We start from the raw sequence: 25,044 nt of genomic DNA on the forward strand, positions 1-25,044 counted from the left end.
CGGAGTCAACGACGGCGAATGTTGTGCTAATGTCGGTTTTTGAACCATCTGTGAAAACGAATTTCCAGTCTGGGAGCAGTGGAGTTGTATATTCCGCGAAAAGGCGTTGAAATACTGTGGGGGGAGGTACCACCTTTTCCGTATTTCTCCAAGTTTAGGATGAAACATGATTTGTTTATCATCCAAGGCGGAGAKGATACTTTTTGACGGAGAGAAGGGAGTGTGATATCAAGCTCTCTGGCGTATTCGATGCAGAGGTATATAAAATATAAAAGCCAAAGAATGTTCTTTCGAATGATGGTTTTTCTTTAGGTAGGGAACGTCTAAATGGATCACTCTTTAGAAGTAGCTAGAAGCATATATATACAGAATCGAATTGTTTAGTGGTGGCAAAATCTTGTATCCTAGAACCCATTGCAGGTTTATCGTGAAATAGGATGTTAGATCAAGGATCTTTTACTATATTTCTCGAAACCCTCAGAGACTTTAATGATTTCAAAGCCGATTGGCTATTTGCATATATTTTTTTGTATATTTCTAATTGTGGGCGCACTCTTTGTCAGAAAGGATGTATTTCTTTCATTTCTGCGATGTCTCTTTGATTGGCATTGCTCTGGTGTACGGAAGGCGAAGAAAAAGGTCCAAACCTTCTTAAGTTGAGCATTTTATAACGCTTTCATACCATTTGGCTAGAAACTAAAAAAAAACTTTTTTCATGCTATTATGACAGTAAAAATGTAAAAAAAACTATTTGCTAGAAAAAGCGTTCAGTCATGGAAATTACCTTGATTTGATGATTTCAAATGAAATGTTCCACGGAATTATTGATTTGAGGTCTTATTTTTGTTTGGATGGTCTTTTTTAAAGTCTTAAATTGTGTATATGTACGATATACATTTTAGCTAACTTATGTTTTGACCAAAATACTCGTGCTCTCGATCTACTGTTAATTTCGTACGACAGCACACTTGCATGTTTGCATATTTTACACATAAAAAATGTCGCGCCTGCAAGCGCCTCGAGACTATAAACAATAACGAAAAAAAATAATAATAATAACAACAAACGGTGGTGACAACGGCAATATGCCTCTTTCGGTGCAACCAGGCATTGAGCAATTTTTGCTGTCTGCCTACTCGAGCGAATATTTTTAACGGTTTTTGTACATACACACTACCCACAACTCATCCGCGATCAGCGCAATAAATGTTAGTGCAGTTAAGTGCTGTGGCAGTGCATGTTTTACTTGGCGCGCAGATGCACACAGTTGCATTGAACAAACAAGCGTTGCCTCCATGTGTTGCATGTGTGCAAATAGACCAGCGGCTGCATGTACAACTACGCTACGCAACGCCATGAACGCCACGAGCCTTGCCAATTTTTGTCAACGCCTAGTCGTTTTTTCTTTTCATGATTTTTTTTTTTTTTTTTTTTTTTGTTGTGTATTTTTATTGAACCATTTCATTGGCCCGTAAATAACATGAAATGATTTTAAAAGCCCGGAGTGGAACATTAATTAAACAAATTCCATTAAAATGTGCGCCACACCGCCAACAGCTGGTTATAAGCCTCATAAAATGGCCACTAAGAGCCAAAAAAAAATGAAAACGACAGCGAAAGCGAAGGCAGAGAGAAAAACAGCGCCGCGAATAAAGCGCGCATTTAATTTAAGTTGCCACAACAATTAGGGGATTTTCTAAACACAAAGCATATAAATATGAGAAATGAGGAAATTTGGCGAGTGGGTTGCCAAAAAGTTTAACAGCGGCTAAGTAGAAGGATTGCGGCGGTTTCGCACTCACACAAATACATAAACTCACACAGCAAATACACATGATCGCACCAGCTCAGCCCAGCATGCGGTTTCCACATAAAATATCCGCCAAACAAGCGGGTAATCAGCGACATCAGCTGTCACGTAGCGTACAAAAGGCCAACAACAAAAATGTGCTAAGACAACAAAGCGCGCAGGGGCGGGGCCGTTGCGCTGTAAAGCCGCGGATCCACAGTGTACTTAAGAAATTTCAGCTTTTCATTGCGGTAATTAAGCGGCGCTGTTACATTAAAATTAAAAAATGGGCGGTCGAAGTGCGAAAGAGGCTGCCAACGAAGGCGGCGCTTTTCTGAAGCAACAATTTTTGGTACGTAAGCCGCAATGGCGAAATGTCACGCAGTTAAGAAGCCATGCAAGCGGCGGTTACAAGTTTAATGAGTTAAGGATACAAGCAAGTCAAGAAAAGTGAGACTGACTTAAGTTTGGTGGGAACGAAATATTGTTTATTGTCGAATATTGGTAACTACCGTTGTAGTGGAAGGAATTTTGTTAGGGTTCCGAGTCTCTTGATCGCTATCCTAGCGGTTGAGCGCCTATTTCGGACCTCTTGGAGAGTGACATCATGTTGGAAAGCAGAAATATCGAAAGAACTTCTATAAAATAAAATAATTTGATGGATTTGAAATAATTATTTCAAACTGTTTCTTGGTTTTCAAGAGAATGTATTCTAAAATATTGAAAACTTCACTTATTTAAGTTAAGAACTTGATTATTAGTCCTTTTTTTCATACTCACCAATATATTGGGTGAACACAGCAGCTGACAAAAAAAAATCGATTATTGGTCTGTAATGGGCACAATAACATGATCTTATCGAGGAAATTTCATAACAAGTGCGCACTCTCCGAGCTTCTACTTGTTCGCCGGCATATCATAGACTGACGGGTGCCATAAATGTGGTTTCCGCTTGTTCAGTGCTACTCGTGGGTTTCCGTGCATAGATCGATATCGACACGGATAATTTCATCCTATTTAAATAATATTCTCCTTGATACTACATATAGGATGAATGGAATCTCTAACACAGAGCCGACATTTTGCCCTCAGAAATACGACTGAGGCAGAAAAAAAATTTCCAGTCATCGCTGAGCTCGAAACGAGGTTTAAGGCTTACCACCGCCTACATTTAAAAAAAAATTTATATAAATATACCTCATAACACCATGACTACTCTTTGCATAAAAAAGTGCAAAGCCGCCACAAGCAATAAGCTTCAGTACAGCCGCCAAATGAATTGGTGACAGTGAACTTTTTTTCGCCTTCACAGCTTAGTTATGCTAACTTATGCATTAGCTGATATACGCCAACGCTTTTTCAACCTCAAATGCATCTAAAAAGATAAAATCTATCCGCATTTCATACAAGTGTAGGCGGCATAAAAAGTTTTCTAATCTTCACACATATTGGATATACTTACCATACATATGTATGAGAGTGCCTCTTCGTAAATAAACACAAAACTACCGAAATTTACAAAGTAACACTCAAAATTAACACTGTCATCAAGAAATTCAAATGAGATTTTACCCGCCAGGCAAATGAAAGCGGTTTGACTTGACGAAGGTTGCCATGGGAAAAAGTTATTTGTTTAGAAAAATATACATATGCCTATGCAAATAATATACGCACTTATATGCAAAATGTATTAATTTAACGTCGTCAAGCCTATTAATATGAATAAACTTTTATAAATATTTATTAACATATATTATATAATTACAAATTAAATCTAAGACTGAGAATCATATATGATATCATCTGATATGGGTAAAGAAATGGAATCTCATGAATCGATAAATATTTTCATGCGTTATTTCATATAAGTTCCAGAAATTAAAGGAACACTACCCGTGATGTTTTACTCCAAGGCCTGAATCGAAGCGGGACTATCCGCATTGACTTTAAACTTTGCATATCTCCACAGGAAAAAGTCTAACGGTGTGGTATCTCATGATCCTGGTGGCCGATCGACCGGCCCACAACGTGAAACTATCTGTTCATGGAAGTAGTTTCTTAATATTTTCATTGATTGATGATTCTTCTTGAAATCATATGTCTCCGAGATCACAAGCTTAAATTACCGGCATCAAATACTCGGTTATCACGGCGCGATAACGGTAGAATAATTTTTGAAGAAATATGGACCAATTATTCCACCGGCCCAACAAACCACACCAAACTTTTGTATCTCTTTAGGTTGCTCTTCATCCCAATGGCTGCAATTTTACTAGTTTACATACCTTGGGAATGGTCGAGCAGCTTCAGTTCTTGCACAAGTTGTATTTTGTACGTTATAAAGACACTACTTTATGAGCTTCAAAGGATGATTAGATTAAGTAAGGTTGGGTTAAGAGTTAAATGCTAACAAAGGTATCACGTGCATGGCTAGTATACTGATCCGCTGTCGGTAAAGCCCATAGCGCGCATCCAAAATTGATGGGACTAGTTTCAGCTATGACCTCTGGTTAGCCGAAAGTAAGACTAGCAACCTGTATCCTATAAAGGCTAAATAATAGAAGAGAAATTTCCTTGATGGCTTTCTCTCCTCACCTCCTTCTATACAACTTTGGCAAATTTCATCCGTCAAGATTTTTAGCATTAACGCATGTTTTCCTATTGACTAATATCCAGTAAAAGCTTCTACGATTGAATCAAAATGAACTTTGCTAAAGGCAAATAGTTCAGTAGATCTCCTGCGTTCTACTCTAGACCAACGCCAATTGGTCCTGTGCTAGGACGCAAGATACGAATGGTAATCCAACTTATTCCCATTCAAACCAGTCTGATGGTGGAGAAGCTTAATGCTACATTTGGCATTCAGCCGATAATAGCCGCTTTTTGGGCATCTTCAAGCGTTCTTAATGAGTGTAGCCTTTTCGAACGCCCTTCACCAGACGTGAAGCCACAAAATATTACTGGCTTGACTATGGTTTCGAAGAACCACAACACCACATTTAGTGAAGGTCCCCATTCCCTATAACTCCTTTACCTATGCCTTCCACACTCCTCAATCCTTGGCCTCCGTAAAGGGTTTCTATCAGGGATAAGACCTAGGTATTACATCTTTTCAACAAATTTTCGAATAACGGGGAAAGAAACGTTTGGAAATTTATACCTCCTGGTAAATAAAACTAGTTCAATTTTATTTGGGTCGTTTCGCTTCTATTCGGCCAGTTGGACACCACGTTGAGGTACCATGCGGTTAGCAAAAGTTAGTTAGCAGAATGGAAATCTGAAAACTTCTGCGGTAAATCTGTTGTTTATAGATATTCCCCTGTATGAATCTGGAATTTTTACTTTTACCGTAAATAAGAAAGATATCAAACAGGTCGCGGGTAGAACTTTCCGACAAATTGGTTGAAGTTATTAGAGTCTCGCAAGGCTTACTTCGCCGTGCTAGTTTGAAATAAATAACTTGTACGTAGTAGAGCTTTCTTTCATTTCCCACTTGACTCATTTAAAATTCAAAAGCACTTTTCATCTCAACTATAAGCAAAGCATACAAAATTGCTGCTACTTTTCGAAACGGAAACGGAAGTACTTGGTAACGGCTTAAGCAAATGGTGTGGGAATACATGAAGGCGCGAAAGCGAGAGAGGGGGGGTACAAGTACAACTGTCTGCCATGGTAAATATTGTTGTGCTTTGCAAACAGCTGGTAGCAAAGCAACGCTGCCGCCAAGAAATGCCGGTTCAACAAAGTTGGATCGATACTAAGGCCGCCAGTATAAATTACTTACTTTGCTAAAGAAGATTTTAAATATTTGTTGGAAGGAGATATTTAACTTTAACAATGGTAAGTAATTGATAAAGCAAATAATAAATGAAAATTCAACTGACAATATATACAAAACAACTCTTTACAAAAGCCACCGAAGAAAAAGCTCTCGAAGAAGGAGAAAGCGCGCTTGGAGGCCGAACAAGCCGAACTCTTGCGTATCGAAATGGAGAAAGAGAGGTAAATGAACACAAAAAACGTCAATCCTAGCATCAGATTTATGCATCATTTGATTCCACCAGACAAAGAAAACTGGAAGAGGAGCGTCAGCGTAGACAAATCGAGTTCGAACAAGCTAAGCGCCGTCAAAAGGAGGAAATACAAGAGAGCAAAAGACGACATGCTCAGCTGCGCAACAGCATGAGCTTCTTCAAAGAGGTACGCGAAGTAACAACCGGCATCAAGGCGCTGGAGCAGGAGGAACGTGATTGGGAGCGATTTATGCGCTGCAATGGACTGCCCAACGCCAATAGCCCCAGCGATTTGCGTCGCTACATACACCAATGGCGCAACGATATGGAGCGGCGTGAGCGTGCCTCACGCAACTGGCTATTGAACACCAACGAACGCACGCTGCTCACGCAAGATCTCGAAGCGCCGGATTTATCGCGAAAGAGCTTGCGTCAGCGCCAAGGCAATGCGGGCGATTTGTATGCGCAACGTATACGTGAAGTGTTGGGGGTGAGTAGAGAAGGAGTACGGGAACACTAGGGTGAATAACTTCAACTGATGTTATATTTATTCAATCAGATACTCGCAGAGCTCGATGAGGCGCTGCTGGATAAAAATAAACCACCGCATATCATTGCCGATCTCATTTGTCTCAAAATGGAAATACGCGTGCTCGTGAGCGAACATCTGGATGAGTTTACTTATAAAACAATGTCGCAGATTGATCGTGATATGGAGTGAGTATGCCAGACTAATTTTTTCAAGGTATATACTTGATATCCTTCCTACGATGTTTTAGGAATGATCGGCCAGGTGTCTTTACACATATATACGCGTCTGATGTATTCAAGAGCCACATTTGGACTTTTTCAAAGGACGCGCAAATGTAAGTTTATACTGTTATCCAAAAGCTGAAGAGAGAATAGGAACCTTTGGACCTCGTCTCAATTTAGTCTATAAAACGGCGGGCTTAGTGACTGTTCTAGCTCCTAACCGATCGGTTTCCAAGAGCATAATGCCCTTTCTACTTTTGAAATTTTAACATCTGTCAAGACCACTTTTTGTTTCCTTCCACAGTGCCGTAAATCCGAAAGGCCGTATTGGCGAACAGGTTACTAGCAACGACATCGAATTTCCTGCCTTAACATTACAAATCGCTTTGCCGATCTCTGTGGAGTTACAGAGCTCTGCAATGCGTGGTCTTTGGTTGGACTATGATCACTTTAGTGATTATTGTGACAGCTTCAAAGCAAAAAGGGCACTGCCCGAACATATAAGTAAGTACATGTATACAAGTATAAGCTGCGTGAAGAACTTTTGCATTCCTCGAACTCACTACATGTCCCCTTTATATCCCTTTTTATCCTCTTTCTAACTAACTACTTTAGATATGCTTCGTTATACCAAACGAGAGTGGACTAAGCGCAAAGATATTCTTCAAAATATGCTCGAGGACTGCACTAAGGATAGTCCACTCTCCACCGGTGCAGCAGATCAAGACTCAAGTTCAATTATTGCCAAACGTGAGCGAAGTTTTGACGTGGATAAAATCTATGCTGAATATGAAGAGGAGCTCAATAAAGCACGACGACGTGCCATTGGGCCGGAGAGTTACAGACTGGCCGAAACCGATGTGAACTTGCGTAAATATCGCATAATAGGCGGGGTCTACCGCATTGACTACTTAGAGACGCCGCAGCAAGATAAGCGGCTTAATGAGCGCTCTTTTATAAGAACCAGTGAGTATACTTAGCAGGCGTTTTTAAACTTTTGCAGAATGTTGTATACTCAACCCTTCGAAAATGCAGTAATCGCACCAGACCACTTGAGCCATAAGATATTTTACGAAAACTACAAGCCACCGCCGCCACCACAGCCCGGTGTACGACGTTTGCCCGAGGAAATTGAAGCGGAGATGCGCATGGTTGAAGCAGCACTCGACAAATTGGCATTGGTCAGCTTAGAGTAAGTGTTTGACTAATCAATCAAAGCAAAGCAAAATCAGTGGCAGACAATGTCAACTCAATATTCTACACCTTCTTCTGCTTTTCACGCCACTCTACTTTCATGTGAAAAGCTTGCCCGACTCTGTCATTTGGTTCGAACCGCCCATTGTTTGTCGCTGGGTGACCAACTTTGAAACGTTGGAGTCCAATTTGACAGATGGTGCGAAACCGCCACTCAGGAATGCCGCCAACACCACCGCCACACCTACCGAAGCCACACCACTTTCCACCACAAACAATGCCAGTCCACTTAAAGGTTCACCACGTTTCCCCGCTAAGCTACGTAAACGTAGCTCACAGAAATCAACAATCGAAACAGAATGTCTGTCAACAGTGGCTGCTGTGCGTGAGTTGACCGACTTTGACCTATTCAACATACCGCGCGGCATCGATATTTACGGTTTGTTGCAAGATTTCGTTGTGCCACGTCTGCCACCAGGCTTTTGTCTGCGTTGGGAGAAATCAACACCGGTGTTGATTAGCAAAGTGTTGGCGCGTCAACAACGTAAACAGAAGAAACGGCAACAACGTGAGGGGCCTGCTCAACGTTTGATTATGTTAGCACGGCATCGAAGTGTCAACAGAACAGATGAAGCTGCCAATGATTCAAAGGCATTGACGAGAACAAGTGGTGGACGTAAGAGCACACTTCAAGTACGTCAAGAATATATAACAAATGAGTTCCTAGACTGGGATGAGCCGCGTGAGCTTTTCCCGGAAATGGAAATAAAAAAGTTGATCAAATTTAAAGAGCATACAAACGATAAACGCTCGTTGGGTTTGAAAAGTGAAGAGCTAAAGCAAAATCAGGCGGCAAACGGCGTCAAACAGGATAAGCTCCAAAAACATGCGAATACAAGAAATGGTGTTGAAACAAAGCGCGTGAGTCTGAATGGAGTTTGTGCACGAAATGGTACAACAACTGGCAATGGAAATGGCAAAACTAATGGGCACAGCAATAATACAAACAGTAATGGTCAGGCAAACGGTAATGGTGGCGCAGTTAATGATAACAGTTCCAGACGGAGTTCTGACGAGGCCGCTGAGACAGCGTCGCAAAAAATGGAAGTGAAGGCTGTGCGGAAAACTTATATGTTTTCGAAGTTGTTGGAGGTGAGTCGAAGGGAATGAGGGGGTTCATTGGCTCGATAAAACTATGAGTGAAAGCAACTATAGCCAGAAACGGGTCATATTCTAACTTATCTAACTTTCTGTAAAATCTGTCCAGTACAAGAAATATGTAATTTAAGTAATATTTCAAAGGCTTGGTTAAACGAAAAAGTATTCTGTAGGGAAATAGAGCTGGGGGTCTTCCTCTTCCTCTGTTTCCTCTAGTGCGTTCTGCGTCGAATACAAGTACTTTTAGAGCTCGATTGTTTTCAACCATTCGGACGACATGGACTCGCACAGCTCATCGTTCCATCACATGTGATATTCTTCGTTTCCAATGCGCAAAAGATCATAAATCCTACGCAGAACCGTTCTCGTGAAAACTCGTAGCGCCGACACATCAAATACTGTCTTGTACAATATAGCAGGACGGGGTTGAATTAGTGATTTGTAGAGTTTGGTCTTTATTCATTGAGAGTAGAATTTATTTCTCAATTGCTTACTCAGTCCGAAGTAGCACTTTTCGGCTAGAGTTAATTTGCGTTGGATTTCGAGGTTGACATAGCTATCGGTATTAATACTGGTTCAAAGATAGACGAAATTATCTACGACTTCAAAGTCATAGTGACGTGGGAGCCAAGTCGCGTATGCGACGACCGTTTCTTTAATGACAGGAAATATTTTGACTCGTCCTCGTTGACTACCAGACTCATTTGCTTCGCTTTGTTATCCAGTCTGGAGAAAACAGAACCGATCGGCGTACACAGTTGTACACTCTTATAGAATATTGAACCTGTTCGTTTAAGCTACGCAGCTCGAATTATTTTTTCCAGCATTGGATTGAGTAAGTTGCAGGCGAGTTGCCATGTCTGAAACCTCATTTGGTATCTAACGGCTCGCCAAAGTCTTTTTAGATCCTGACGGAGCTTTTGGTATTACTCAACGTCATCTGAGTGACTCTATCCATGATTATAAAAGGTACAGAAAATCCTTAAAAATGCTTTTTCTGATCTATTCTAAAAAAAATTTGACTGTTATTGGAGTACCCATCTTATTAAGAAGACTATCCAAAAGCGCTCTAAAACATATCTAGTTACTGGCAAATAGTTTGTTTTCATTGTTATGGATAGAGTTTGTATAAGGACGTCTTTTGTGAATAATCACATAATTAAAGGTTCCGCACACATAGATGACCACGGTCCCGTACCTCTCTTTGACTAATATTTAACTATGTTTACACTAGCTTTCAAAATAGGAATGCCTCTTATGAAACATCAACTTTCAAAGCAATAATACATTATTATAAGAAAGCGGCACTTTATCAATTTATATTATATAATTCCATTGTTTTTTTATTAAATTGTCGCAACATTTCCCACTTTGGGACAGTTGGAGCTTCTTAAGCCATTAAAGCTTCCCATTAAACCACTTTCATAAAATTTTTGTGGGACTACAATAGAATTCTGGGCTCATTCATTATTTCGTTTTATCAATATGCCACCCATAAACACAGTCAACTGAACAGAAACCCACAATGTCCATAGAAACGCATATTAAAAATATCTTCGCTTACAAAAAGCGTCTCTTCAAGCCACAAAAGTATACGTGTGACATTATGGAGCACAAAACAACAGCAACAAAATGCCAACAGCGTCGATAAATAGTAAATACCATTTTAGACGCAAATCTGTACCGAAATGAAGATATTTAAACCAAGACGATAAAAAAGCGCATAAGCAAATCGTCAACAATAACCACAGCGAAGGGCAACGACGACGACCAGTTAACCACGTAGAAAATAATGTAAAAAATTTTCATTTAATTTTTTACCGTTTATTTTATTTCACAACCTATTTAAGCACCCTTACTAACCTACACATACGACACGCTCTTTTTCGCTTCATGTGTCGCCTAATGTTCCAAAGGATTTGGATCAACTTGCCGAACTGCAGCTGCCGCTACAAACGGATGCGCTCAAAAGAATTTCGGCTAATCTGACTTCGCCACCCGCAAACGGTTCGGCAGAATTACGTGATGCCGCAACCGGCGATACAGCAGCTGCTAATGGCCAAGAGGCTGAACGGCTGGCGGAAGCCATGCAACCCGCTTTCAACTACTATCCGGGCTTTTCGTTCTTACGTGATTTGGATGCGAAAAATGGCGACGGCGATAATAATAAAGACGAAATGGCCGAACTGGCAGACGACGAGGATGAGGATGAAGAAAGCAGCACTGATGAATATGATGATGAAGATGCCTACGACGGCGACGGTTGGGATGATGAAGCGCTTCTTGAAAACTTCGAAGCTAGCGCGCGTAAGGATGTGTCGCCTTCGGCTGTAGCGAATTTGAATTCACTGCTCAATGGTGATGCCAAAACTTTGGGTGGTATGAACGGCGCGGGTGGAAGCACAGCATCAGGCGGTCTACAGCAAATGCTCGCCAAGCATCGACAGAGCGAAAGTGGCAGCAGTGATGGGTGAGTGACGTGATCTTACTTGTAGAACTAAATTGCGGTATTCTTCCACGTGGTTCAATGTGGAAGTCAGAAGATATTGGAATAAACGTCAAGACATATAAATAAAGAAGAATAATAATTTGATTTCGCAGAGATAGAGAGAGAGAGTTTGAGCACTAGACAGATTTACCTTCTTTGTAGTACTGTGTGAGAGCGAATGGAATGATTACAATATTTACAACCAAAATAGCAACTTAATATTCTCTTTCCATTTGGTATAGGAGGCTAGGGGTAAGACCTTTACTACGATATACTGTCATTACTTTCTAGCAAATATACATATATCACTTGAAAAGAATTAATGAAACTGTTCCAAAGCATAATGGTTTACTATAACTTCGAAGCTTCGACCGATTTTTTCAGATATTAAGAAATTGAAGATTAGGTTAGTTTCGATACCTGAACCAGGGATAGCACTGGCCAGCAAAGCCACTTGTGGCCGCTACAAATTTCTTTTCTCATCAGCTCGGTGAGATATCTGAAAGCGTGAGGCTTGATCTCGCAAATGCATGACAATCACGAAAAAAGAGTTGAGATGTTTCCACCTCGTACCGGATGGGCTCTTAGAGCCATAACAACTAGAAAAATACTTGGTTTACTGAGGACAAAAAGTATATGGTACTAGATCTTTTACGAGTGATCTTGGTTCCGTAGGATCTTGCGGCAAGACATGAACCGATAGTAGTCCAGCGTTAGCCAAACTCTTGCGAAATCCAGCTACGCAATAGTTGAACACGTTAAGAGTCTAGAGCACCGTCCCATTATCATTTTACTGATCAGCTCGTCAGCTTTACAGTTACCTGCTACTCCGTTCTGATGTGGCATCCAGTATGTAGTCTTATGACAAAATACTCGATGCCATTGATAACAAATTTAGGCGTCTAGTATCGCCGCTCAGCTATCAGAATGGTTAGTCACTTCTATAAAGAACTCATATGGAAACCCATTGGTAATTTTCACTACAAGAGCTAGTTGACCTGTTTTTAATTTGAGCTCAACTACCATTTTATAGTCCGAAGAAAGTCAATGTGATCATGAATGTTCCATTATTTTGAGAGTTGATCCAATAGGATAATATACAATGACGAAGCGGAAGAACTTTTAATTGAACTGAGGCTCATAAGTGACACTTTTATTCAATCATCGTAGTCAAAATAATGTAGAAACTTAAATGTAGACTGAAGAGATTCACCGATTTTAAGCAGATCTTTTATTATAAACTAATAATATTTGGAAATCTGGCGTACTTCTTCAAGGGGCATTATTTGTAATGTGAAATCATTTGGATTCCTGTTACGTTATCTTCCATGTTTTGGCTGACATTTGTCCACCCTGATAGATTAGGTTATGTTTGGTTAGGTTTTAAGGTCGATATTAACCAGGATCACTCTTGGTCACCTTTGAAGAATGTCCACAGTTGGGGTAACAGATATTAAGTGTCATATGGTGTGCAGTCCGTAGTGCACCTTTGAGGCCGATGTGAGCCGCTGTTTAGACACACTCAAGCTTTTGAGCAAGTATAGTCTTTTCGAGCGAGTTCTACTAGACGATGTGATAGAATATTATTGGCATGATTACAACACCTTTGCCCTACAGCGCCGGTATTTAGAAATTTTCCTTTTACCATAAAAACAGCGTAAAACACACATAAAGCCTCTTCTTCCATATATTTGCATATTATTTATATAACAATAATAAATAATTGAATGTCGACAGGAATTTAGTCCATTGTTCGAACTTTTTATTTCAAAACTTTTTCAATGAATAGCAAATATAACGGCATTAAAGGCGTAAGCCTAAAAAACCAAAAAGAAACGCAGTAATAAATGAGGAGGAAAAAAAAAGCTGTAGGTGACGAGAAGAGCAACAATTGAAACGCTCTCAGCTATTTTGTGTAATAATGACATTGGCAAACATTTGCTCATTGATTTTTAGAATCTGAAGTGTCAGCCTCTAACTGTGCTACATACAGACATACACTCTTAAGAAAAAATATCTACATATGGTGTGTATTTAGGTGCGTTGTGGTTGACATTGTCGTTTCCCCACTGTTTTTTCAGTTTTTCTGTCACTTTTGAGGCGCTGCTTTTTCGGTTTGATTTGAACTGAATGTGACTCGACGTTGATTTTGACTCTTTTTTTACGAACATTTGCTAACAAGTAGGTGTGCTAATTTCTGTGCATAGTACATGCAAGTAATCGATGAATTCAAAGGCAGCAAAAAATCTAGAACACAACCACATATACAAAGCTTCATTTCTGTGCCTAAAATAAAGTTCATTACTGTCGTTTAATAACAAACGCATTCAAGCGCGGCATTGCTTGGACTGAGTTATGTTCTCACTGAGTTTTGAATGGAAAGAATTATTTCTGTCGCGTCAAACGGAAATTGAAAGCTTAATGGAAAATAGATGAAATACGATTGTGAAAGAGTTTGCTGTTGCTGTTAGTCATTTTTTGAATTAAAACAAATAAGGAAGTGTTAAGTTCGGGTGCAACCGAACAATTTATACTCTTTCAACTTGCAAGAATCAAAGCCGGGGAAATACTTTAAGGTGTAAAACCAATCGCTGAGCAAACTTGAGTGCTTTAGGTTTGGTAGTTGAGTCATGGCACTTTAAAGGTTTTCGGTTAATGGCGTTTTGTGGGCGTGGTTACGCCCATCTACGGCCGGACAGACAGACAGTCAACCCGATTTCATCTTTTCTCATCACCCTGATCACTTATATATACATAAACCTACTTGTGAATATATCTCGATTAGTTTTAGAGATGATATCAAGTGATCAGGATGACGAGGCGAAATTTGTAGCACACAAAAAAATATCCGAGACCACACATATATATAAATTATCAGCATGACGAGCTAAGTAACTTTGGCAAACTAGTCTTCAATTTTTGACATATCAACGATCTTTTCGCGTTAAGAAGCTGCTTTGTCGCAACTGTTGATATTGGATCAAGTACAACCACTTTGGATACCATTATATGTATGGAATATTTTGTAAGTCCTATAGCTTTGGTGCAACCTCTCATTTTTCTATGTAGTCTTATATCAATCTCCAATCATATATTACAAAAATAGATCCTATACATGACAACGCTACACTACTCCTTACATAAGTCGTAGGTATAAGAATTTACTTATACATCCGAAATCTAAATTCCATCGCTATATTACACAAGTAAGGAAGGGCTAAGTTCGGGTGTCACCGAACATTTTATACTCTCGCATGATAAAGTGATAATCGAGATTTCAGGCGTGGTTGTGAACCGATTTCACCCATATTTGGCACATGTCATCAGGGTGTTAAGAAAATATTATATACCGAATTTCATTCAAATCGGTTGAGTACTTCCTGAGATATGGTTTTCGGTCCATAAGTGGGCGACGCCACGCCCATTTTCAATTTTTAAAACAGGCCTGGATGCAGCTCCTTTCTGACATTTCTTCCGTAAAATTTAGTGTTTCTGACGTTTTTTGTTAGTCTGTTAACGCACTTTTAGTCATTTTCAACATAACCTTTGTATGGGAGGTGGGAGTGGTTATTATCCGATTTCTTCCATTTTTGAACTGTATATGGAAATACCTAAAAGAAACGACTCTATACAGTTTGGTTGACATAACTGTAGTAGTTTTCGAGATATGTACAAAAAAGTTAGCAGGGGGCGGGGCCACGCCCACTTTTATAAAAAAATGACGGACAAATATGCCCCTCCCTAGTGCGATCCTTTGTGCCAAATTTCATTTTAATATCTTTATTTACGGCTTAGTTATGACATTTTATAGGTTTTCGGTTTCCGCCATTTTGTGGGCGTGGCAGTGGGCCGATTTTGCCCATCTTCGAACTTAACCTTCTTATGGAGCCAAGAAATACGTGTACCAAGTTTCATCATGATGATTTCAACTCTACTCGTCCCCTGATCACTTTGGTATATATAACACTATATCTGACTCTGTTAGTTTTAGGACTTACAAACAACCGTTATGTGAACAAAACTATAATACTCTCTTTAGCAACTTTGTTGCGAGAGTATAGAAATAAATATTTAAATACAACATCTTTAGACAGACAGTTTCTAAAATAGAGAGACTTACGCGTAGTCTCCCTTAGAGCTATGAATGTGAGACTGTTCCAGTTTCGTCCATACCTAACTGTTTATTCCTTGCTATGCAATAAGATTATGTTAGAGAGTAGTTACTGGAAAACAATACAAACTCAAAATCGTTATGGCTAAAAACTTTCACTATACTATTTTTAATGAAATTTAATCGGTAACAAATTGAAACTTTGATTTTGTTACATGAATAATTCAGGATATTTCTTAATCATCTAGAATTTCAATTCTATACAAATGCAATTAATTATTACTACACTAGATTTAATGCGTTAATTCAATTCTACTCTGATTCCACAGCAAAAAATGCAAATCGTCGAATCTAATCGCACTCACACAAGGCAAATGGAGCACACGCGACGTCCACGATACCAAATTTAATGAGGAGAAGCTGTCACTACAATTTCGCACAGGACGACTGGGTGAGTACGCGTGTGCCGTAACGGCATGTGAATTTCAATTTAAACTCTTCTCGTGGTTTATCTCATTTTTGCAATGCTTTGGCGCTGCCAAAACGAAATATAAACAAACAAACAACGCAAAATTCGACGAATGCAAATGACCGAACTGTAAATGGGAAAATGTGCACTCGCGCTATCGCATACAATGCACCTGTGTTCCAACAAATATATGTTTGTACTGGCTGGTACCGGTGGCTGCTGCTGGTGATGATGTGGCAACAACACGGCGGTCATGGTCGTTACTCTCCATTTGTTTGAGCGAGCGTAGGTATATTTGGGCTGGCGATGAATCGCTACAGCAATATGCCATATCAGACGTGGGAAATAAAACCCGATTTTAAGAGGTAGGCAGTACAATAGAAATACATGTATGAGTATATGCGTGTGAGCTTTTTGCGCCGTTAAATGCAATATTTTCGGGTGTGTAACCACCAATGTGTGTTTGCACACAATCCAACGGCATGCGAAATGGCGCTCGAATTCCACAAATTTCACTGTTCAAACGCCAACACACCTGAGCAAATACGCAAAGGGCGCAGATAAACAAAGAATCACTTAAAATGTGTGCGAAACTGTAAAGGCTAAAAAATCATAATCAATTCAGCCATTTCACCGCGTAGGTAAATTTAAATCGGCTGCACATTTAATAGTTTATAAAAAAAGATTTCGTTATGATTTTCTTAAATGAAACTTAGCGCGCACCCCACAGCGTTGCATATATCAATATCATATCTTTTGAGAACTACGCTGAGAAGTAATGGATTTTTAACTGCTGAAATTTTTCTAATTGCTCAATTATACTTAATTGATTCCTAAGATTCACAAATATCCACTAGTATATATGTAAATAAAAATTACGTGCCACGACTTGTCCGTGGTAAACTCCTAAAGTACTGAACAAATCTTAGTAAAGTTTAACACAATGTGTCTAGTTTGTTTCAACTTAAAAAATAGGATAGTTTATCTATCCTATCTTTAGATCACAGATCAGAATCCGAAAAAGTTATTTATAGATATTTAAGCGACAAAACTGTTATAAATTGAGCGAAGTCTCGATGGAATCAAGCCCCGATTTGCCCAACAAGCAGTCAAACAACTATTAAAATGCAAAAAGAATTATTTTTGGTTTTTTGACTTAATTTTTCAAGCCCTCAGATAACGAAAATGTGGACCTCAGTGCCAGGGACCGACTTCTTGCCGAAGATATCTGGAAGTATTTTCCCGATCATAATGTGTTCTTATGTCAGAAATGGGTCAAATCGGTTCGAGTATATGGATTCTCAAATGAACGTATAAAATCTGGGTCAATTCAGGTAACGTAGAACCAGCTGTTGTGGGAATTATTTGCACAGCTTTGTTCTGTATACTCTAGCAGGTTAAACTCCTACTGACCCAGAAGCGACTGACATATCAACGAGTCCTCGCATGACACCAGCCTTAATTTTGCATGCCGTGTTAACCCTACTCATCTGACACCCCTCTCCCTATGGTCCGACCCCGACGAAACATCACGTTTTCCGGGCCTACTGTTGGATGACTTCGATGCCAACTTATCTAATCTTTACCATCCTAACGGAGATTAGATAGCCGTTACCACAAAATATAATTAAAAAGCAAAAATGTGAGCAAACGTTCCACGATCTAAATTTGTATATCAAACTTTGATCTTGACAAATTTCCATATACAAAATTCAGATATCGCCGAACTTATTCCTTCTCATCTATAAGATAATTTTTCATATTTTCATCACACCCCGTTCATTTTTAACTTCTGATTCCACATTTAAAAAATCCGGCATAAACTCCAAGCAATTATGTACCCTTACTCTCACTTCTTCTCTCATACAATTACATAGTTAGTAGATAAAAAATAAAAGTTAAAAGTTTTTCTGTTTCAGTCCCGGCACGATTTTCTTCAGCTTTACCGCCTCCATTATTAGCCTTGATATGAACATCACCTCTGCCGGCTATTGCGTTAATAATTTTCAAGGCGGCAGCACTCCGGCCATCAATGAAATGCTTGGCAAAACCCTATCACTAGCCGAACTCAAGTCCATACTCATTGCAGCTGCAGTTGATATTTTTCCAGAGTCGGATACATTTTGTTACACGGAAGGCACTTGCGAGAAGAATTTTGTGATGGAAATGCATCTGTATGCCTGTATATCAACGCTAGTGCAGTCGCACAACTTCAGTTGGTCACGTTGGAATCTCTTGGCCGGCAGCCGCACGATTATACTGCTCATGCGCGAACTAATCGAGGGCAAGAAAGTGGTGAGTATGCATGAATCATTTTAAAACTTTAATTATATCAGTTGACAACTCTTAATCTTTGGTATCTCTCTGGCTAGCCCTATCACTCCACATTGCTGGTGACTCCTTTGAAGACCGCCATAATAGACTGCACAGAGGTCTCACCGAGCTTCAATTCGGCTGGCATCGCTGGCATGGAGTATTATGCCGATCTCTATCAGCTGTCACAGGTTTATGCGCTTCCCAGCAGTCTTGAGAAGCAGCGAAATATGGATCCGATGCTGCGTGAAAATGTCGCGCGTATTTTAATGGCTATCAGACCGTTGAGCTTTTGTTGAAGAAAGTAATTTAGCAAAGCATTTTTACATTAAAATATTTTTATACTGCTTTTGATATTAAGTTATAACTATTCAAGAAAGTAAAAAGAAATTATTGTGAAAGTATACACTAAAAGTCACAAATTCGTAATTTGGTGGCAGTTGCCCACGATTCTACCAAATTTATTTATATAGAACCCCCATAGTGTCGTGAGTTACAAGCCTCAGAAATACAAGTGATCAGTGTTGGCTTTTAATTATAGAAAATAGGTTTAAAGGACACCAGGTACGAGTAGTGTTCTTGAGTCATCCGAAATACTTTTCTAACCTCTGAATCGGAATTTTTAAACAGAAAAAAGTATAATTATATTTTCTTATATAAAATTTTATGGGTTAATGACAACAGGATGAGAGAAGCTCCCTCTGACAATTTCTCGGTTTTAGTCTTTCTAAATTCTTTTGCCGCTAGGTTAACCCCTATTATTTCCGACTAAGAAAAAAATAACGGTACTCACCCTATGTACACGACACGTTTGGGCTCGCTTTCCACATTTTCCTCTCAAAATGTCAAATTTTTCAGATTTCATAAAATTTTATATAACCCATTTTAGTAATTCACAAGCTCGGCACTAGATCTCAGGCCGCCCCACAAGGTACCTAAATCGGCAGTCTTTCAGGAAGAAGTCTTAGCGGTCAGAAAAGTAGTTAAGATAACCTATAACGCAGGGAACTACATAAAGAACACCAATATAAACGTCGATAGCCAAGCCACAATTAAAGCAGTAATCTCACATCGCACTGGATCAAGGAATATCTTTAAAAGTAAGAAGGCTCAAATAGCTGCTATAATTGCCAAAAGTGCTATCCACTTACCCACTAAACCATTTCATATACGCTAGTCGCTAAAAGCTATACATAATGAAATTTTTGAAAGGTCGGACAGGCGGATCAGGGTAGGGTGATCGCCAAGATCATGTGCAAGGGAGCAAAAAACACGCAAGCTATATAATTTCATGATCTTGAAAAGCCTTTAAGACGCATAGACTGGCTAATGGTCACAAGTCACAACTTGCTGCCATTGCAGGGTGAAGGCATGAGAGAGTCGCCGGAACACCTCCTTTGCTTCTGCTTGACCTTATCGAGAACTCTGCTTAGATATTTCAGAGCTTCGCAGTTCAAGGAATAGCATGCAATATCAGAATTAAATACGACGTATCGATTCAATTTCAAAAGAAGCATTGACGTACTGCCCGTCATAAACATGAGCTCGTAACCACTGTAACATAACCATAACCTCAATCATTACAATAGACTCCGAAATTTTGAGTGTTGTTGTTTAAAAAGTTATTCTCAGTGAATCTAATTTGAATGAAAATGAACTAGTTAATTTCTGTAGAAAATATTTTCCTAATTTCTTTCCCGATTATTCAGGATTCTCCTCCACCTATAACGTTTTCACCGGATCTGGTATCTAACGACTTTTTTCTGTCGTCAGACGGTCTAAGTCGGGACTCATGAAAATGGTCGCTGGAAAGAAATTGACGAGACCCGGGCATATTTTGAAGCAAAAGTCAAATCATTTCAATCATGCTACAATACCGCAAAGGAATGAAATATATATATATATATTTTTTTTTAAATAGCAATTCCTTTAAAATGAAAAAAGAGAGCAAATTATTCCTACCCTCCTTAACGCCTGTCTCTTATACACATCTAGATGTGTATAAGAGACAGTGCTACAATACCGCAAAGGAATGAAATATATATATATATATTTTTTTTTAAATAGCAATTCCTTTAAAATGAAAAAAGAGAGCAAATTATTCCTACCCTCCTTAACGCAGTGCAGATTTTATATTCCACTTGGAATTGTTTCATTGACCTACACCTGCATTCTATTTCCTCAACTCTTCACCAACTCGGTTTTGTTCTCACAGTTATATAAAATAGATTGTGAGCATAATGCTTAAAATAGTCGTCATCAGATATAGTCTAAAAAATGCAATCTCAACACTGCCAACTATCATCTTCTCTCCCCTTGGCTCATTTGTATTCTGCCTGGCTCACACACTTTCTTACTTCCTCACTAAGGCCGCAACACAGTTGCCCCGCCCCCCTTTAATTACACGCCATCTTCTGCGTTTTGGCCGGATGTACGAAGTCATTGCAACTGTCGTTAAGCTTTACTAAGTAACCGTTATGCTTAGAGCTGTCAATATTACTTAGGTCACGAGCAGAATTTTGGCATACGAATATTATGTCTTTGTGTGACTACGTGGACAGACACGCGAGGGCGCACACGGCATGAATGCATAATTAACACGGCGCAAGGCAGCTCTATTGTTGCTACTATCGCTGGTACTGCGCTTGAATGGACTGTTGGCGATGTTACTTCATACTTCGCGCTTCATATGCATTACACTTTAATAACGGTGTAATGCTGTTATGACCTTTCGGCAGATCGCGCACTCAGCTTGTCAAAATTTTCGTGAGCTCTGCGGTAAGGTCTTATGTGACCTCCCATAGTAGGAAGGACATCGCATCTATGTCACGCTTACACCACATCTGACGGTGACCATTGCGCCCTTGTGTTTAGTGTGGTGAGTATAGGTCAAGCTTTCAAGACCACATAGCAGGCAATTTCAATGGGTGCTGGGGTATCCGATCTTAGCTGCCATGAAAACTGAGACACCTTAAAGCCATGACACCCCTTATAATGTGGCATTCCGGCCCAAACCCCCCACCAACGCCAAAATATTATTATCACCAGGTTAGTTAGTTGTCAATTCATTTGAGCGTCCTCCCATTTTAACCACTACAGAAAACCGCCCGCTCACCGTCAGCAACTCTCTGTCACGTTTGGCTTTCGTACCGCCATTTTCATGTACGTTGATGTTGATGTTAACGACAGCTTGTGTAATGGTTGACTTTACCACTTGACGCTAATGTACTCTTACTGCTAGCGATATTTCCTTTGCATTGCTTGTCGTTCTACCGCCCTACCCCTTCCATGCTCTCTAGCTGGTTGCTGCTGTCAACTTGCTGCGTTGGAATGTCGTAGTGTTTTGCCATGCCCTGCCGTCTTCGCATTCCAAATTACGTTAATTATATTCCGAGATGTCGCTCCACGCTCCACATACATACGTATATACCATGAGACCTTTCCAACCTGCCGCCACTTCGTCTTAATGAGGCCTTCATTCTTTAGCCCACCCTTAGCACCTCATATCGCATGCACAAACGCCACTTGTGCCCACTTTCTTGTAACATTTAAATGAATTGGAATTTTTAATTAGAGCAAAACATGGCACAGAACTTAAAGGTGACTGTAAAAGAAAGTGGTCCAATAGTTCACTTATTACATTCATAACACATTGGTTAATTTAAAAATGGCTATCATAAATAGGATTTTACTATATTCTTGCCATGTTCTCTGTTCTCTTTTTTGATTTTAGAGAGTTTGAGTTGGCAAGCACAATTAAAGTCCGAGCGTCTAACTTATCAAAAGAATTGAAAATATTTCTTAATTCACGGAAACCCTTCTCGATTGACAATATATTTCCGAAATAGAGTCCCTAAATATCTTCAATCTTTAATTAGAAGAAAAAATTGATCGAAAGTCAGCTTAGTTTGGTGGTGGTTTTTCGTGAACATTGTCTGGCATAGTTAGACTTAGAAGTGGTGATTTTTGCATGGCAGACGATGAACGTCCTGATATATATTGTTGCCAAACCAAATTTCATAACCTTAGAAGCAAGGAAATCGGATCTCCTACGAACTGAAAGTAAGAGATGTTGAAAGACAATTTTGCAGCAAATAAGGAATGCAAAAGAAAAGAAGGTATAAAAAAGGCGTTTCTAAGTCAAATTGTGACTAGTGGTGAAAAATAGATTCATTAGTACAATTTCAAAGCAAACCGAGCCAAATCAACGGCGAATTAAAACATCAATGACGGCAAGGTAATGATCTACATGTCGTGAAAGGATGTCCAGTATTGTGAGCTGCTTAAACCGGGTGAACCATCAATGGGGAACGCTACTAACAACAATTGAACGAATTGTAGTTAACGATTGCCGAAAAACATCTGGAATTTGCGATTAGAAATTAGGCAATAATCTATCCTCACAACGATCGGCCTCATATTGAGAGACTGGATACAAACTATTTAGAAAACAGCGGCTGCGACTACCTTCTGACAACCATTTGCTAAGGTCAATACAAAACGCTCTCACTGGAAAATGGCTCACAGCAGAACGAAATTTCAAAAATTGCTGTTATTCATTATAGTAATATGTTATAGCTTTATATGGACAATACCTTGAATTATACTATTCTACATGTTTTTCTTAAATAATCGTTTAATTTTGTTGAGTAAGAAAACCGCATGAATATACTATTGTTAAAGGAAAAATACTACTATACTTTTCATATAATCAACTATAGAGTTGTTATACCTTAAAGCTATGCTGAAGAAACACTAGAAACTTTGGGAGTAAAAGTATATAAATTTACAAAAATTATTCATAGAATCGTCTTAGAAAAGTACTACAGTTATGAAATAAAAAAAACTTCATCACTGAATATCCTGCAAATATTATAGATATCGTAAAGAAATAGAGAAAACTGTATTAAAATGGTAAAATATACGATTTCTTAATTATAAATCAGAACTGAACAACTTAAATAAGATTCTCAGCAACAAAATCAAAAAATTCAAAAATCAAAATCATTCAAACTAAACCGAGAAACTTACACTAAACAAAATAAAAGACTAGTTCCTTTGAAAAAAGCTTTAAAAATATTAGGAAACCAATTTTGTCAAATCCTCCTCTCAGAAAGACCTACGGAACCTTCAGGTTCGACGAAGAAAACGCAGAAGTTTTTTAGAGAAATTAGCAGTCATTCGCCTTCCATGGCAGCATGGTACCTTACGCAGCTGGAAGCTTCGCAGCATGAAAACGAAATTAAGCGAACAACAAATAAAAAAGTTGTCAACTTCATCAAAACTAAATTAAAACCTAAAAAGCTTACTGGCCTCTACTTGACAACTGCCGATGTAGTTTAAAATCTATCGCGTTCAGCGATAATAGGCGCTTGATTAAACCAGACAAGTTCAAATGTCATGGAAGGTATTCGAAATCATTGATATGAAAACCTTGGAAAAGCGTACTATAAATGAAGCCTCGTCGTATCGTTCAATCACATTGATGCTATCATTACCAGAAGACTTGAAAACATAGTTTAGAAAAATCAAATCAGAATACACAATAGACCAGGTAGACGAGTCGTGTCAAGCTGTCATGATATTTTTGTTCAGTATTGTTTGGCATTTCGTCACGGTCGCAACACCATCTCCCATCTTGAGACCCACCATTCAATATTCGAATGGATAGACCACAACTAGCACGCAGCAAATAAATTATAGTCGCCGTAGTTGAGAATGTACACGAAGACAGTGAAAAGTCAATTCGGAGCCGGACTAATGTATGACTTGGCGTATTTTACTATATATTATATTAGATATTAAATGGAAAGCGTACAAAATACAGCTTGTGCAAAAACTGCAATTCTTGGGCTCTCATAAATTTTTAAGAAGACCCGACGTTTTTGAACCACATTTTGTGCAGTGATGATACCCATCTCTAGGTCAATGTAAAGAAACTAAATTGCCATTTAATCCTGAAAAACACGGTTTGGTGTGCTTAGTGGGCCGATGGAATCATGACTTCAAAAATGATAACGGTAAGAACATAACCGTCAATATCGACCGATATTGCACCATGATAACCGACCTTTTGATGCCTGAAATTGAAGTTCGTGAACTCGGCGACATTTGGTTTTAACAGGACGATGTCACTCCCTTCACATCGCGCCAATCAATGGATTTATAGAGAAAATCCTTCGGTGAGTAGATAATTTCAACGTTTTGGGCTGGTCGTCTGGCCACCAAGATCGTTATTGTTAGAATTTTATCGGTTTCGATGTCTATGCGAACAATCCCGCTTCCTTCCAGTCCTTGGAACAACACTTTACGCATGTCTTCCGCCAGTTACCAGTCGACAAGCGTGAACGATTCATTGAAAGTTGAACTCAAAGCATAGACCATCTGAGTCGGTCAACATTTTAAAGAGATAATTTCGAAAAAAAATGGAAAAATGAGATGCCACATAATGCAAACTTCAATTAAACAAAAAGTGAACCGGAAAATGGTGCATAACCTTAAACGAAACGAGGTCAATTCACGTTTACTACAGTAAGAAAAGTCTTACCAATGTATATTTGAAATGAAGAAATCTCACACGCCTCAGCGAAAAATCTTATCATGCCGCTGAGGCAGCTTTTCAGCTAAAGCGCAAAGGGCAAAAAAAGATACAAAGCTAAACACAAACAAGTAAGGAAGGGCTAAGTTCGGGTGTCACCGAACATTTTATACTCTCGCATGATAAAGTGATAATCGAGATTTCAGGCGTGGTTGTGA

The 25,044-nt window shown here is 39.2% G+C and overlaps 1 protein-coding gene across 1 annotated transcript; it reads left to right on the forward strand.

Moving 5' to 3' along the window:
* The first annotated feature begins 2,075 nt into the window (after positions 1–2,075).
* On the forward strand, positions 2,076–18,587 carry LOC108976101 (protein CASC1). The gene is made up of 14 exons (XM_018945013.1): positions 2,076–2,141; positions 5,703–5,791; positions 5,854–6,292; positions 6,362–6,519; positions 6,582–6,668; positions 6,860–7,059; positions 7,171–7,521; positions 7,591–7,747; positions 7,860–8,901; positions 10,824–11,377; positions 15,836–15,957; positions 16,265–16,340; positions 17,895–18,270; positions 18,348–18,587. The coding sequence occupies exons 1-14, from the start codon at positions 2,076–2,078 to the stop codon at positions 18,585–18,587; spliced, it is 3,957 nt and encodes a 1,318-aa protein (XP_018800558.1).
* Positions 18,588–25,044: the final 6,457 nt, after the last annotated feature.

Source organism: Bactrocera latifrons, unplaced genomic scaffold, assembly GCF_001853355.1.
Source record: "Bactrocera latifrons isolate USDA-ARS-PBARC rearing strain unplaced genomic scaffold, ASM185335v1 scaffold_73, whole genome shotgun sequence".
Classification (NCBI taxonomy): Eukaryota; Metazoa; Arthropoda; class Insecta; order Diptera; family Tephritidae; genus Bactrocera; species Bactrocera latifrons.